At 40.3% G+C, this 13,743-nt stretch overlaps 1 protein-coding gene across 1 annotated transcript; it reads right to left on the reverse strand.

The window, feature by feature from the left end:
* Nucleotides 1–52: 52 nt before the first annotated feature.
* LOC136459024 (uncharacterized) lies at nucleotides 53–1,595 on the reverse strand. The gene is made up of 2 exons (XM_066458923.1): nucleotides 1,391–1,595; nucleotides 53–788 (listed from the first exon to the last, which is right to left on the reverse strand). The coding sequence occupies exons 1-2, from the start codon at nucleotides 1,528–1,530 to the stop codon at nucleotides 209–211; spliced, it is 720 nt and encodes a 239-aa protein (XP_066315020.1). The 5' UTR covers nucleotides 1,531–1,595; the 3' UTR covers nucleotides 53–208.
* Nucleotides 1,596–13,743: the final 12,148 nt, after the last annotated feature.

A 13,743-nucleotide genomic window follows, 5' to 3' on the forward strand; every position in this document is an offset into this window, starting at 1 on the left:
CCATTTTCATCATAATATCAGATGATTGTAAAACAGCCAGTGCACTCAATCATGGTCCATCCTTGCATCAGGTAAAATATGCCAGTAACTATGAAAATAAGGCATCGACAACAAAATTCACATTGAAAACAGAAGCTACACAAATTTCTCAGAATTGTACATTGTGATCTCCCTGACAAAATTTCCATCCAGGCTGTGTGTGTGCACTTCATTCTTCTATGCGTGAAGCATGGTGCACACACATCAGCCATGTGCCATCAACCTTCTCAAACATGTTGGTCGCGATTTGCTTTCCCCAAGTTCTTCCTTTGGTCTTCACCACTTCCAAGCACGTGACATAACCAAGGCTGCCACGGATGTGAACGTCTATATTCTTGAGATCAATATTCAGCGGAAACTCATAATCTGCATTGCAAACCATCTCCCAGCTTTGCATGACCACATCATAACCGGATATCCGACCTGCAGCAGGATGAATAACATATACATGGTCACCCTTAGACCAGATAGAATACATTGCAGCGATATCTCCATTCTTGAAGGCATTGTAGAACCGTGCATTTGCTGCAAGGAGCGAAGCCTTAGCATCCTCATGGAGGATACGCAGATCATCCCGGATCTTTGCAGCACGGACATAATCTTCTTCCTTGATTGCTCTGTCTAAATTTGACTGCAGAGTTTCTTCGTCCACCAAATCCTCAGTTTTCGGATATCCATCAGCCTCCCCACTTTTAACATGGGCAATCATGCATCTTCTCAAGTTGGAACCTGCAGTTTGAATCCCTACACTGAAGATGACATGTTAGGCATTCTAAGAATAGCATATGGTTCTTCATTTCTAGTGCAATGCATTTCATGATTGCATTCATGAAAATATTAATCATGACATTTTCTGCTAGGATCAATGTTCATCAAATCCTTCATTAAAAACTACACGTATCTGGAGGATATGTTGGGAGTTAGGGACTCAAGGTTGGGCAGGAGTATGGATATTTGAAACTAGAGCCGACTGAATAGATGTTAGAAATTGATGATAGGCATTATGGTCACATGTTTACCAACTCGAGGCCCCAATCATGAAAGTACCCCATCTAGGTTTTCATATAACTAAGGTCACACTAAATAAGATCATCGGATGGCTGTCACCCACACAAGTAGTGTATTCAACAAACAAAATGCTATCTGCACAGCTCAATCCCATATCTGGCAAGATCGCTGATCCGACCACTAAATTACTCCCCAATACTATTCGAACTTGGAAGGGGCAAGAGAGAACGGGGAAAAGGCACAACCAAATCTACGAAGTAGAATCATTATCGGTCAACACATGCGTGACCTCGAGCAACTGGGTCAAGAAATCGAAGATTTTAGGCGAGATAAGGGGCCTCACAAAGTTCTATCCGAGCAGCGTCGTCCGATGCAGAGCCGCGTAGGGGTGGAGCTGATGCTACAGGCCAAGAAGGCCGTTTCGCGGAGCCGCACAGTTGGAGACGGCCGTAACCATGGGCTAGCAGCCGGCGCCGCCGACATCGCCGGAAATTTGTTCGCGCTCTCGCAGGTGAGATTTCCCCTCGAAATCGTTTCCTCTTTTTTCCCCTTATTATTATTAAACTATCTTTGACTATCAAGTGTAGTCGTTTATCTTGGAAATAATTCTAAACACGTCCCTACAGAACAACGAAGTTCCATTTTGCTCCTTTTAGAGAAATCGAATACATTTGTTACACAGGTTTTTGTGCACGTTGCAAACATCAATGGATCTTTTGAAAACCAATACTAAAAGACTACATCATTTCTAGTGTATACAAGGGAAAAAATAGAAAGGGAGACCTTAAATGATTGTCGAGTTCTGTTTAGTATCAAATGTTGCACAACATTGTGATTTCTTAGCTATTATTCTCAGTTCTAAAATGTAAGCCCTTTTAGTTTTGTCCCAAATTAAATATTTTTTTTAGTTTTCTAACCTTAATAAATTTTACAGCAAAATACATCAACATCTACGAAGTTAATGAAGCTCGATATATGGTAAATTTCAAACAAACATATATTTTAAAACAAATAGAGTAGACCCTATAAAGATGCGTTTGGTTTGTGGATAAGGGTGAATTGGATACAGATATCCAAGGGTATCGGGATATGAATATTATATTGTCTGTTTGGTTGGGTGGATGGGACAAGCCATTTTTCTATTCGGTTTGATGGATATGTGTTGGACGGGACGAGCCATTTTTTATTTGGTTGGATGAACAAGGATGGACAAGGGAGCTGCAATCACCACCTACCTAACCTGATGAGGTTACCCCTTCAAATATGCACAACAGCTGCAACACATGTACAAAACGCATGACATCTTGATAAGCACATGCATTGTCCAAACAAAAATTACACATGTAGATAATTAGCAGGTTTTAGAACTTCCTCACATTACATACAAAATATATAATAATCTAAGAGTGCAATGTTTGATGGGTTACAAGCACGTCTGCTACAAATATATAGATTAACCCACAGTGCATTGTCTATGGGGTACTAGCAAAAGAGTTGTAGCAGTACTCATGTGCAACAAGGCATAACAACCGCATCTTTAGTTTTTAGGGAAGTGCTCGGTAATGAACTTTGCAGCCCAGTTCAGCTTGTGAGATAACGACAGAGAACAAAAGGCTCTAGCTTTGCTTGGACAGTCAACAAGATGCTCATGGTAAAATGACAAATATGTATCATCAAAGATTGGAAGACTACAAACAACACCATACAGACCTTCAGGAAGTTCCTTGGGTATTTCAGCCTTCTCTATAGTACTGGAGATTCTTTCCCTAACTTCTTTCATTGCCTGTATTAGTCCATCATCTTCCCTCTTCCTTTCAGCTGTCTTTGCTCTTTTGTTAGGCCTGGTAACTGAAGACGTCGCTCCATCAGCAGCAGCAGCAGCAACAGTTTCACCATCCCCACCATTTTCACCTTGTTCATTTTCACCAATTCCAATAGCTAGAGGCCAAGTGGAAATAACGACTAATAGTTTCACCAGATCTATCAAAATTAGTGGTCACTAATCTATTCCGAAGGTTGTGTCCCACTGTATTTAAAAACATTGCTACTTATTGTTCAACACACATATGTATAGTGTCTTCAAGTAAGCCACGATCTCTAAATAGTTGACAAAAACAGAAGAATGACTCTCTTCTAAGCCTAAGCATGTTAACACACGTTGTGTTATTCTTCTAAATTTTATTGTTCAGATAATCAATTCTCATTCTATCTCTTTCTTCCATTGGACCATAGCTAATGCACTGTCTACATTCAATTCTTTTTCTTTTCCTAGACCTAACAACAATTGCCATCATGGAAAGCAACATATGAGCTGCTAAAACTGCAATCAAGCCCTAATTATGGGTTTTGGTGATAATGACCACGTAATTAGAGAACTAATGAGATTTATCAAGATGACAAGCAGGGAATTTATATTCGAGGATGTTACACGAAGCGGAGGAGCCCCCAATTACAAATGATGATGGCTTAAAACTCAAAGGAGGTTTAAATTCTTTTATATTTTAAATTTAAATATAGGAAAAGCCGTACTATAAAGGAGACACAATGCTTTAGCTAACATGTGCTACCAAGTGCTCAATCTTACACATACATCCTCAGTTACTCAGCCAAGACAGCCAATACTTCACTTTTACCCTTGCTATCTTGCCTGGTGCGGTAGTGCCGCCCCTAGAGAGAAGCACTATCGTAGTGTGACACTACCGCGACTGAAGTGTCCGTTGGGGCTGGGGGTACTTATACCTTCCCCCTTCCTCCTCAATGTATCTCTTTGCTCTCCCACTTATTCAGCTCATCCAAGAACAGAAGAGTGTCCTTCTCTCTCTCCTCCATTGGTAACCTTGAGCTCCTAAGCATTCTCCCTTGATTTCCCCATTAATCATTGAGAGAAAAAGGTCCCAAACTCAATTAGAGAGCAGATCATTTGATTCCCCAACTTAAAAGAGCACTTGGTTCACATTTTGACCAATGGTTGTGTTTATTACTCTTGAAACTTTACTCCTAGCCAGCTAGAGCATTGCCCGTAGAGCTTGCCAACTTGTGTGGTAGCCTCGGGAGGTTTGTAACCACCTCTTGAAGCTAGTAAACTCACCCCTCATCTCAAGAGTTGAGTCTTTTAACTTGAGAGCAAGGAAGGGTTGCAAAGCCCTAAGCCTTAGTGGCTAACCTCAACAGCATGGACGTAGGCAAGCCTTGATGGTGAGCTGAACCACGAGTTAAACCATCGTGCCACCTTGTGCTTGATTTACATAATTTGCATTTTATATTGTCATTGAGGTGATTTCTAGGGTTTGTGGTTGATCTACTTGTGTGTGGTGTTCCTACCATTTCTAGCTCTCGATCTGTGAATAACATACTTGCAGGAAGCTAAGGAATTTCTCTGATTCAAGTTTTCATTCACTGATTTTGAACTATGATTCGAAGTTGTCTGCAGGTGCGGCGGTGTCGCTGTTCTAGCCTGGCAGTGTCGCTGTCTAGCAATGCCATGAGGTTAGAGCGGTAGTGCCACAGGTTGAATTTGATGAAAGCTTGAGTGTTTGTTTTGACAGGCCTATTCACCCCCTCTAAGCTAACTAGAGATCCTACAAGTGGTATCAGAACATGTTACCTCATGAGTGCTTCACCGCATGAGGTATGGAGCCCGGAGGAGGAACTAGTGACATGAAGCTAGTGGATGTCAACATGGACATCAGCGAGTTGAGTGCATCAACAGCAAGCAACACCACGCTACCACATCTTGAGGCTACCGATGCCAAAAGAACTCTCAATGACAATAAGAGAAGAAGAAGGAATGAGGCAAGAAAGTTCAAAAGAGAACCAAGAGAGAAGGAGCAGCAACGGTTAGAAGACAAGAAGCAAAGAAAAGAAGAAAGAAAGCTCATAAGAGAAGCAAGAAGAAGAAGGAGAGAAGCAAGAAAGAAGAAGGAAAAAGAAGAGAAGACAACAAATGCATCATCAAGTGACATATCAAGTAGTTTCGAAGATGGAGATGATGATGAATTCTACCAAGTGTCGAAGGAGGACAAGAAGGAGAAAAGAGGAAAGGGAAAAGCCAACAACAATAAATATGCCGTTGTATCCTTTAACTACTCTTCTATACCTATGACTAACCATGATCGAAGATATTTCATCAATGTGCCCGCAGGCAAGCTACCCTATTTCAATAGGACTAACTTTGCCAAGTAGAAGCACTTGGTGAGAGCCTATTTTATAGGTCTTTACCTCGGCATTTGGGAGATTGTTTGTAATAGATTTGAACCACTAGTTGATCTCAAGAACCCAACACTAGAAGAGATGAGAATCATGCACCTCAATGGTCAAGCCACAAGTGTGTTGCTTAGTGTTTTGGATGGTGATGAGTACAATAGAGTGATTGGGGTTGATATTGCCAAGAAAATATAGGACACTTTGCACCTAGTACATGAAGGGGTTGACAAAGTGAGAAAGGTACGAATTGATTTGTTGATGTCAAAGCTCAACCGGTTTGTAATCTTGGATGGAGAAGGGCCATAAGAGATGTTTGATAGGTTGATGACAATGGTGGGCAAGATTAGAGGCTATAGTTGTGATTAGCTAGATGATCATAAAGTTGTCAAGATTATGTTGGAGGCTTATTCACCTAGAAATGAGACCGTAGTGACTCTAATTAGAGACAAGAAGAAGTTTGAGTACTTCACACCAAATGATGTACTTGAGAGGATCTTGACCTTTGACATGCAAAGAGAAGAAGCAAATGAGAGGAAGAAGCTTGGTGAATTACAAGCAAAGCTAGAAGGCATCAAGATCAAGGATGTAGCTCTCAAAGACAACAAATCAAGTAAGCAAGGCTCTACAAGCAAGTCCAAGATCAACAAGCAAGCTTCAACTAGCAAGCCCAAAGCAATCAAGCAAGTCCAAGAAAGAGTAGAAACCACATCATCTTCAAGTGAAAGTGAAAATGATGATGATCAATATGAGAAGGTTGATGATGTTGCTCTCTTTATGAAGATGTTTTACAAGGGGCTAAAGAAGCAAGGCTACAAGGTAGTGAAGAGAAACTTTCTAAACAAAAAAAGAGAATATTGAAAGCTCTAGTTTGGTTTTGGTGAATTAATAAAACCCTAAGTGCTAACCTAGTTTATCAAAGTGATTATGAGATAGGTAGCACTACTCCAAGTGATGAAGCAATGGTGAAAATCATGATAATGATGATGGCATGGTGATCATCAAATGCTTGGACTTGGAAAACAAGAAAGAGAAAAACAAAAAGGTTAAGGCAAAGATGAAACTTGATAGGAGCTTTTTTGTTTTGATGATTGAGATACTTAGTGAGTGTGATCACATTTAGGATCAATAGCCATACTATTAAGAGAGGTGAAACTCGTATCGAAATGCGGTTATAAAAGTGCCACTAGATGCTCTAACTCATTGCAGATGCATTTAGAATCTAGTGGAGTGCTAATACCCTTGAAAATATTTGTGAAAATATGCTAACACATGTGCACAAGGTGATACACTTGGTGGTTGGCACATTTGAGCAAGGGTAAAGAAGATAGAGTTGAAAAGGAGTTAGTCGTGCTGGTCATAGAGTAACCAGACACGTCCAAAATTGGTACTGGATGCGTCTGTTATTTTATCTAGTATTGGGGTAGTTAGACAGAAGTGACTGGACATGTCTGGAATCAGGACTAAACGCGTTCGATATTTAGACCCGAGGTGAGCGACTAAGTGAAAGTGACTAGACTCTGGCTCAGTGGAGTGACCGGACGCTGATGAGTTACTATTCAGTGTCAGGTCATAGTGATATAGCCCAAAATAGGATTGCAGAGTCGCCAACCAGCAAGTCTTGAGTTTTTAGCCTAATAATTCATCGGATGCTGGGAGTGTCTGGTCCGGTGTGATTGGACGCGTCCGGTCATCCTAGATTGGCTCTAGGAGCTCTCTGGACTCAATCAGACGCTGTGTCTCCTGGGCCTGGTCATTTTCTAATAGCGCGTCTGATCATGTAGTATTACTGTGCGTAGAGATAGCCATTGGGCGCCAATGGCTAAACAATTTGAAAAGGGACATGTGGCAGTCAGGCTATAACCGGACGCAGCGACCGGACGTGTCCAGTCACCACATCGGACGTGTTCGGTGCACACGACCTGCGCATCCGATCATCCCGCAGTCAGCCCAATAATTGAGCCAACGAATCTATTGTTTGGGGGTGTCTATAAATATCATTTGGCCAGCTCTAGCTCACTCTCTTAGTCATTTGCATTGACATAGCAACCTTGTGAGCTTAGCCAAAGCCCTCCCACTCATCTCCATCATTGATTCATCATCTTTGTGTGATTGAGAGTGAATCCAAGTGTGTTGCTTGAGTGTTCGCATCTAGAGGCACTTGGTGTTTGTGTTTTGCTGTGGGATTCACTTGTTACTCTTGGTGGTTGCCACCACCTAGACGGCTTGGAGCAGTGAGGATCATCGAGCGAAGGTTGGTGATTGTCTTCGGCTTCGATCGTGGTGATTGTGAGGGGTTCTAGACCTTTCCTCGACAGAGAGCCAAAAGGCACTTTAGTGGATTTCTCATGGCTTGTGTGATCCTCATCTTGTGTTAGTTGTGTGGTGCCCTATTGAGGATTTGGCATGTGATGCCACTTAGCGCATGAACCTCCAAGTGAGTGAATCACCACAACAAGGACTATCTTGACGGCAAGCAAGTGAACCTCGATAAAAATCATTGTGTCATCATTTGATTCCGAGGTGATTGGTCTTCATTGGTATTCATTCTTGTAATTAATTGGTTCATTCCTTAACTCGGTGGTATAACCATCTTGCTCTTTCCCTTACATTACCGCAAACTAGTTGTCAAGCTCTTTAGTGTAGCTAGTTATAAGAGCTTGTTAGTTTGGCTAGTGTGTCTCTTTAGTTAGCCTTTGAGAGCATACTAACTTAGTGTAGTGACATAACCATTGTGTGGATAGAGACTATAGATACTAAAATTGTGGTAGGTGGCTTGCATTTTTAGTAGGCTAGCGCAACACTCGCTTTGCCTCATATTTGTCTAACCAGTTTGCAAAGTGTTGTTGTAGAAATTTTTAATAGGCTATTCACCCCCCTCTAGCCATTAGGACCTTCTAAGTGGTATCAGAGCCGATGTCACCGTGATTTGAGGCTTAACAACCTTCGGTGTCAAAATGGCTCAAATCAACAACACTAAGAAGCCACCCCAATTTGATGGCTCCAACTATCCCTATTGGAAGGCTAAGATGACAATATATATAAAGTCAATTAGTAGGAAGGTTTGGAAGGTGGTGGAGACCAAGATAGAGATTGATGATGAAGAGGCTCCCACCGTCGCCGAAGAGGTGCTACTCTAAAATAATGACATTGCTCTTAGTGCCATCCATGATGCTTTGGATGAGAGAACATTTGAGCAAATCAAGAACATTGAGAGCTCATGAGGTATGGAAGAAGTTGGAGGAATCATTTGAGGGCACTCAAGCTATGAAGGGTGCAAAGGCATACATTTTTAAGGAGAAGTTTGCAAGCTTCAAGATGAAGGAGGATGAGAGTGTGCCAGAGATGTTCTATATGCTTCGAGTGCTTGTCAATCATCTCAAAGCACTTGGAGAAGAGGTGAAGGACAAGGACTTCTCCCATAAGTTCTTGAGATGCTTACCCTCAAGATTTGGCACATTGGTCACTATTCTAGTGAGGAGTGGTTTGGACACCATGATACCAAACCAAGTGTTGGGAGATATAATGACCGATGATACATATAGAGATGATGATGAGAAGGAAGAAAAGAAGGAGAAGAAAGATGAGAAGAAGAAGAGTATGGCATTCAAGGCAAAGCAAGAATCATCAATTGAAGATGAAGACTTGTGCTTTGATGAGATGGATGATGAGAAGATGGCTCTCTTTGTTAAAAGATTTGGCAAGTTTATAATGAAGAAGGGCTACCGTGCTAGAAGAAAGAAGTCTTCATGCAAGAACAAGGAAGAGTCAAGAAGATGCTTCAATTGCGGAAGCAAAGATCATCTTGTTGCTCAATGCCCATACAATAGTGACAATGATGATGACAAGAAGAACAAGAAAAAGGACAAGAAGGAAAAGAAAGAAAAGAAGGACAAGATGACCTTCAAGAAGAAGAAGGGTGGTTCATATATAGTCACTTGGGATAGTGATGCTTCCTCAAGTGATGACGATGATAGTGAAGATGACAAGACCACAAAGAAGAAGGCACTTGCAAGCATTGCTATCAATGAGAAGCCTTCTCTCTTTGATATTTCATCATGCTTTATGGCTAAGGCCACTAAGGTATAAACTTGTGATGAGGGAAGTGATGAGGAACATGATAATGAAAATGAAAATAAAAGTGATAGTGATGATTATGAACCAACTAAGGATGAATTACTTGACATGCTAGATGATGCTAAAGAACACTTTGATGTTAAGAGAAGAGAATGCAAAAGCTTGCATAAGAAACTAAAAGCCCTTAAGCAAGCCTTTGATGAGCTCAATGCATCTCATGAGAGGCTAGAGGAAGCCCATGAGAAGCTTGGCAAGGCTCACAAGAAGCTTAAAAAGGCTCATTCCTCTTTGCTTGATGAGCAAAATAAGAAGAAGCATGTTGAGACATGTAATGTAGGCTTAACTTGTGACTTAATTGATGAATCATTCTATGAGTCTATCATTGTTGCTCCCATTAACCATTCTTGTAGCACTTCTACTTTCACCTCATCTAGTAGTGATAGTTTTACTTGTGATGCCTCACTAATGGTTGAGAATGAGACCCTCAAGAAGGAGGTCAATGAGCTCACTCACACCTTAGCTAAGGCCTATGGTGGTGAGGACCGCTTGCTTATGTGCTTGGGTAGCCAAAGAGCTTCTCTCTACAAAGAGGAATTGGGCTATACCCCCAAGAAAGGCAAGGCGACCTTTGCTTCTCACAAGACTAGTTTTATGAAGAATAATGGTCGGTTTTGTACTAGTTGCAAGCAAGTTGGTCATAAAGAGCATGAGTGCAAGAACAAGAGCAAGAATACTAATATATCCTTAATTAAGATTAATTCTTTCTATATGCTTACCAAGGGTACAAATGGTGTGAAAGCTAAGTTCATTGGTACACCATGGATGGGCTCAAAGAAGAAAGTCATTTGGGTGTCAAAGAGCTTAGTAACTAACCTTCGAGGACCCAAGTAAGTTTGGGTTCCTAAAAAGAATTGATCTTTCTTTGTAGGTCAATTACAAAGCCAGAGGAAGGTATTGTGTTCTTGATAGTGGGTGCACTCAACATATGACCGATGATGCAAGAATGTTCAATTCAATCAATACCAATGGCAATGATGGTTATGATAGTATCACGTTTGGTGACAATGGCAAATACAAGGTCAAAGGGCTTGGTAAGATTGCAATATCCAATGACATGAACATATCCAATGTGTTGCTATTTGAGAGCTTGAACTTCAATTTGCTATCCGTAGCTCAATTATGTGATCTTGGATTCAAATGCATATTTGGGGTAGATGATGTAGAGATCATAAGTGTAGATGGCTCTAACTTGATCTTCAAAGGCTTTAGATATGAGAATCTATACTTGGTTGATTTCAATGCTAGTGAAGCTCAACTATCTATATGTTTATTCACTAAGTCTAGCATGGGTTGGTTATGGCATAGAAGGCTTGGTCATATTAGAATGAAATAATTGAATAGATTGGTTAAGCATGACTTAGTTAGAGGCTTGAAAGATGTTGTGTTTGATAAGGATAAGCTTTGTAGCTCTTGTCAAGCCGGCAAACAAACTGGAAACACCCATCCTAAGAAAAGCATGATGAGTACTAGTAAAGCATTTGAGTTGTTGCACACGGATTTGTTTGGGCCAACACAATACACTAGCATCGGTGGAAACAAATATGGCTTTGTGATAGTTGATGATTATACTAGATACACTTTGGTATTCTTTCTAGTGGACAAAAGTAATGTGTTTGCAACATTCAAATCATTTGTCAAGGGCATTCATAATGAGTTTAAAACAACCATCAAGAGAGTTAGAAGTGACAATGGTAGTGAGTTCAAGAACACTAGAATTGATGAGTTGTGTGATGAATTTGGAATTGGACATCAATTCTTGGCCAAGTACACTCCACAATCAAATGGCCTTGTTGAGAGGAAGAATAGAACACTCATTGATATGGCAAGGTCTATGCTTTGTGAGTACAATGTGAGTTAATCTTTTTGGGCCAAAGCTATCAACATGGCTTGCTATTGTAGCAACTTCCTCTATTGTCACCCATTGAAAGAGAAGACATCATATGAGCTCTTGAATGGTAGAAAGCCCAACATTGTATAATTTTTGGTCTTTGGTTGCAAATGCTATATCTTGAAGAAAGGCACTAGATTGGGCAAATTTGACAAGAAATGTGATGTAGGATTCCTACTTGGATACTCAACTACTAGCAAAGCATATAGAGTTTGGAATTTGGTTAGTGGTACTCTTGAGGAAGTTCATGATGTTGAATTTGATGAAACCAAGGGTTCCCAAGATGAGAGTGAGAACTTAGAAGATGTTAGAGGCATTCAACTTTCAAATGCCATGAAGAACTTGGATGTTGGTGAATTGAGGCCTAGGCAAGTGAATGTTGATCAAGATGATCAAGTGCAAGTGCTTTCTAACTCAAATGTGCAAGTTGATACAAATGAAGCAAGTTCAAGTGGCTCTCATGACAATGAACAAGATCAAATGGCTAGTACATCATCTCAATCCAATGATCAAGCAAGTACAAGCAATCAAGTTCCAATACTCTAACCAACTCATATTTCAAGAGATCATCCATTGGACACTATAATTGGAGATATTTTTAGAGGTGTACAAACAAGATCAAGACTAGCTTCATTTGGTGAGCATTTCTCATTTGTGTTATCCATTGAACCAAAGAAGATAGATAAAGCATTAAAGGATGTTGATTGAGTGAATGCTAGGCATGAAGCATTGAACAACTTCATAAGAAATTAAGTATTAGAGTTAGTGGAAAGACCAAAGGAACATAATGTGATTGGAACCAAATGGATCTTTAGAAACAAGCAAGATCAAGATGGGATAGTAGTAAGGAACAAAGCAAGATTGGTAGCATAAGGATATACATAAGTTGAAGGTCTTGACTTTAGAGAAACATATGCCTCGGTTGCTAGATTGGAAGCAATTAGAATCTTATTAGCTTATGCTTGTGCCCACAACATCAAGCTCTATCAAATGGATGCCAAGAGTGTATTTGTCAATGGTTACATCAATGAAGAAGTGTATGTTGAGCAACCTCCTGGTTTTGAAGATAACAAGAAGCCCGACCATGTGTACAAGTTGAAGAAGGCATTATATGGCTTGAAGCAAGCACCTAGAGCATGGTGATTGATGACAAAGGGGGAGAAAAACAAAGATATAAGTGATAGGGGGAGAAATAAAAATATAAGTGATAGGGGGAGAAATAGTAAAAATTGACATAAGAGGAGAGATATGACAAAGAAAGAGATCAAGTAGGGGGAGCAAGCTCATGAACTTGTATGGTGCATTTGAATGCACATTTCATATGTTTGCTTGCATGGCACAAGTTTTAAATTTCAAATATCCATGCTTGTGTGGTGTATACTAGTTGTAGGTTTGAATGATGAAATGAAAAACTAGCATACATAGGTTAAGAAACTAGACTTATGTTCATTTTATGGAAACTAGGCCCTTCCTTCTAATGTTGATCTCATGGGGTATTCTAGTTGTTGTGTATGTTTAGTTACTAATGGTGCTAAAGATGGTATATTGGTGCACTCCGGTTGGTATCACGCTTCGAAGGTCTATCTCTTCCACCTTAGCATCATTTGGTAGACATTGTCTCCTATATTTCCTATCTAAGCATATGTGCAAGCTATAATCCAAACTCTTAGCACATATGTAGGGGGAGCAATTGCTACCATTTGGGATTCATGAAACTTGTCCATATCCTTTTACACATGGTAAATATGCTTAGGCAAGCAACATGGATTCAAATGAATTTCAATTCATATCTTTGTGAAATGGTTGTCATCAATTACCAAAAAAGGGGGGATTGAAAGCTCTAGTTTGGTTTTGGTGAATTGATGAAACCCTAAGAGCTAACCTAGTTTATCAAAGTGATTATGAGATAGGTAACACTACTCCAAGTGATGAAGCAATGGTGAAAATCATGATGATGATAATGGCATGGTGATGATCAGATGCTTGGACTTGGAAAAGAAGAAAGAGAAAAACAAAAAGGTCAAGGCAAAGGTGAAACTTGAAAGAAGCCTTTTCATTTTGGTGATCGAGACACTTAGTGAGTGTGATCACATTTAGGATCGATAGCCATACTATTAAGAGGGGTGAAACTCGTATCGAAATGCGGTTATAAAAGTGCCACTAGATGCTCTAACTCATTGCATATGCATTTAGGATCTAGTGGAGTGCTAACACCCTTGAAAACATTTGTGAAAATATGCTAACACATGTGCACAAGGTAGACTTGGTGGTTGGCACATTTGAGCAAGGGTAAAGAAGATAGAGTTGAAAAGGAGTTAGTCGCGCTGGTCACAGAGTGACCAAACACGTCCGAAATTGGTACCGGACGTGTCCGTTATTTTATCTAGTCTTAGGGTAGTTAGATAGAAGTGACCGGACATGTCTGGAATCAGGACTAGACGCGTCTGATATTTGGACCTGAGGTGAGCGAC

Source organism: Miscanthus floridulus, chromosome 6 (assembly GCF_019320115.1).
Source record: "Miscanthus floridulus cultivar M001 chromosome 6, ASM1932011v1, whole genome shotgun sequence".
In the NCBI taxonomy this organism is placed as follows: domain Eukaryota; kingdom Viridiplantae; phylum Streptophyta; class Magnoliopsida; order Poales; family Poaceae; genus Miscanthus; species Miscanthus floridulus.

Excerpts from the sequence above, each read along its gene's own strand:
- LOC136459024 (XM_066458923.1), bottom strand. The coding sequence starts at position 1,530 with ATGTCGGCGGCGCCGGCTGCTAGCCCATGGTTACGGCCGTCTCCAACT. Across the intron at positions 789-1,390 it reads CGCTGCTCGGATAGAACTTT|TGTAGGGATTCAAACTGCAG; the intron begins GTGAGGCCCCTT and ends TGTCATCTTCAG.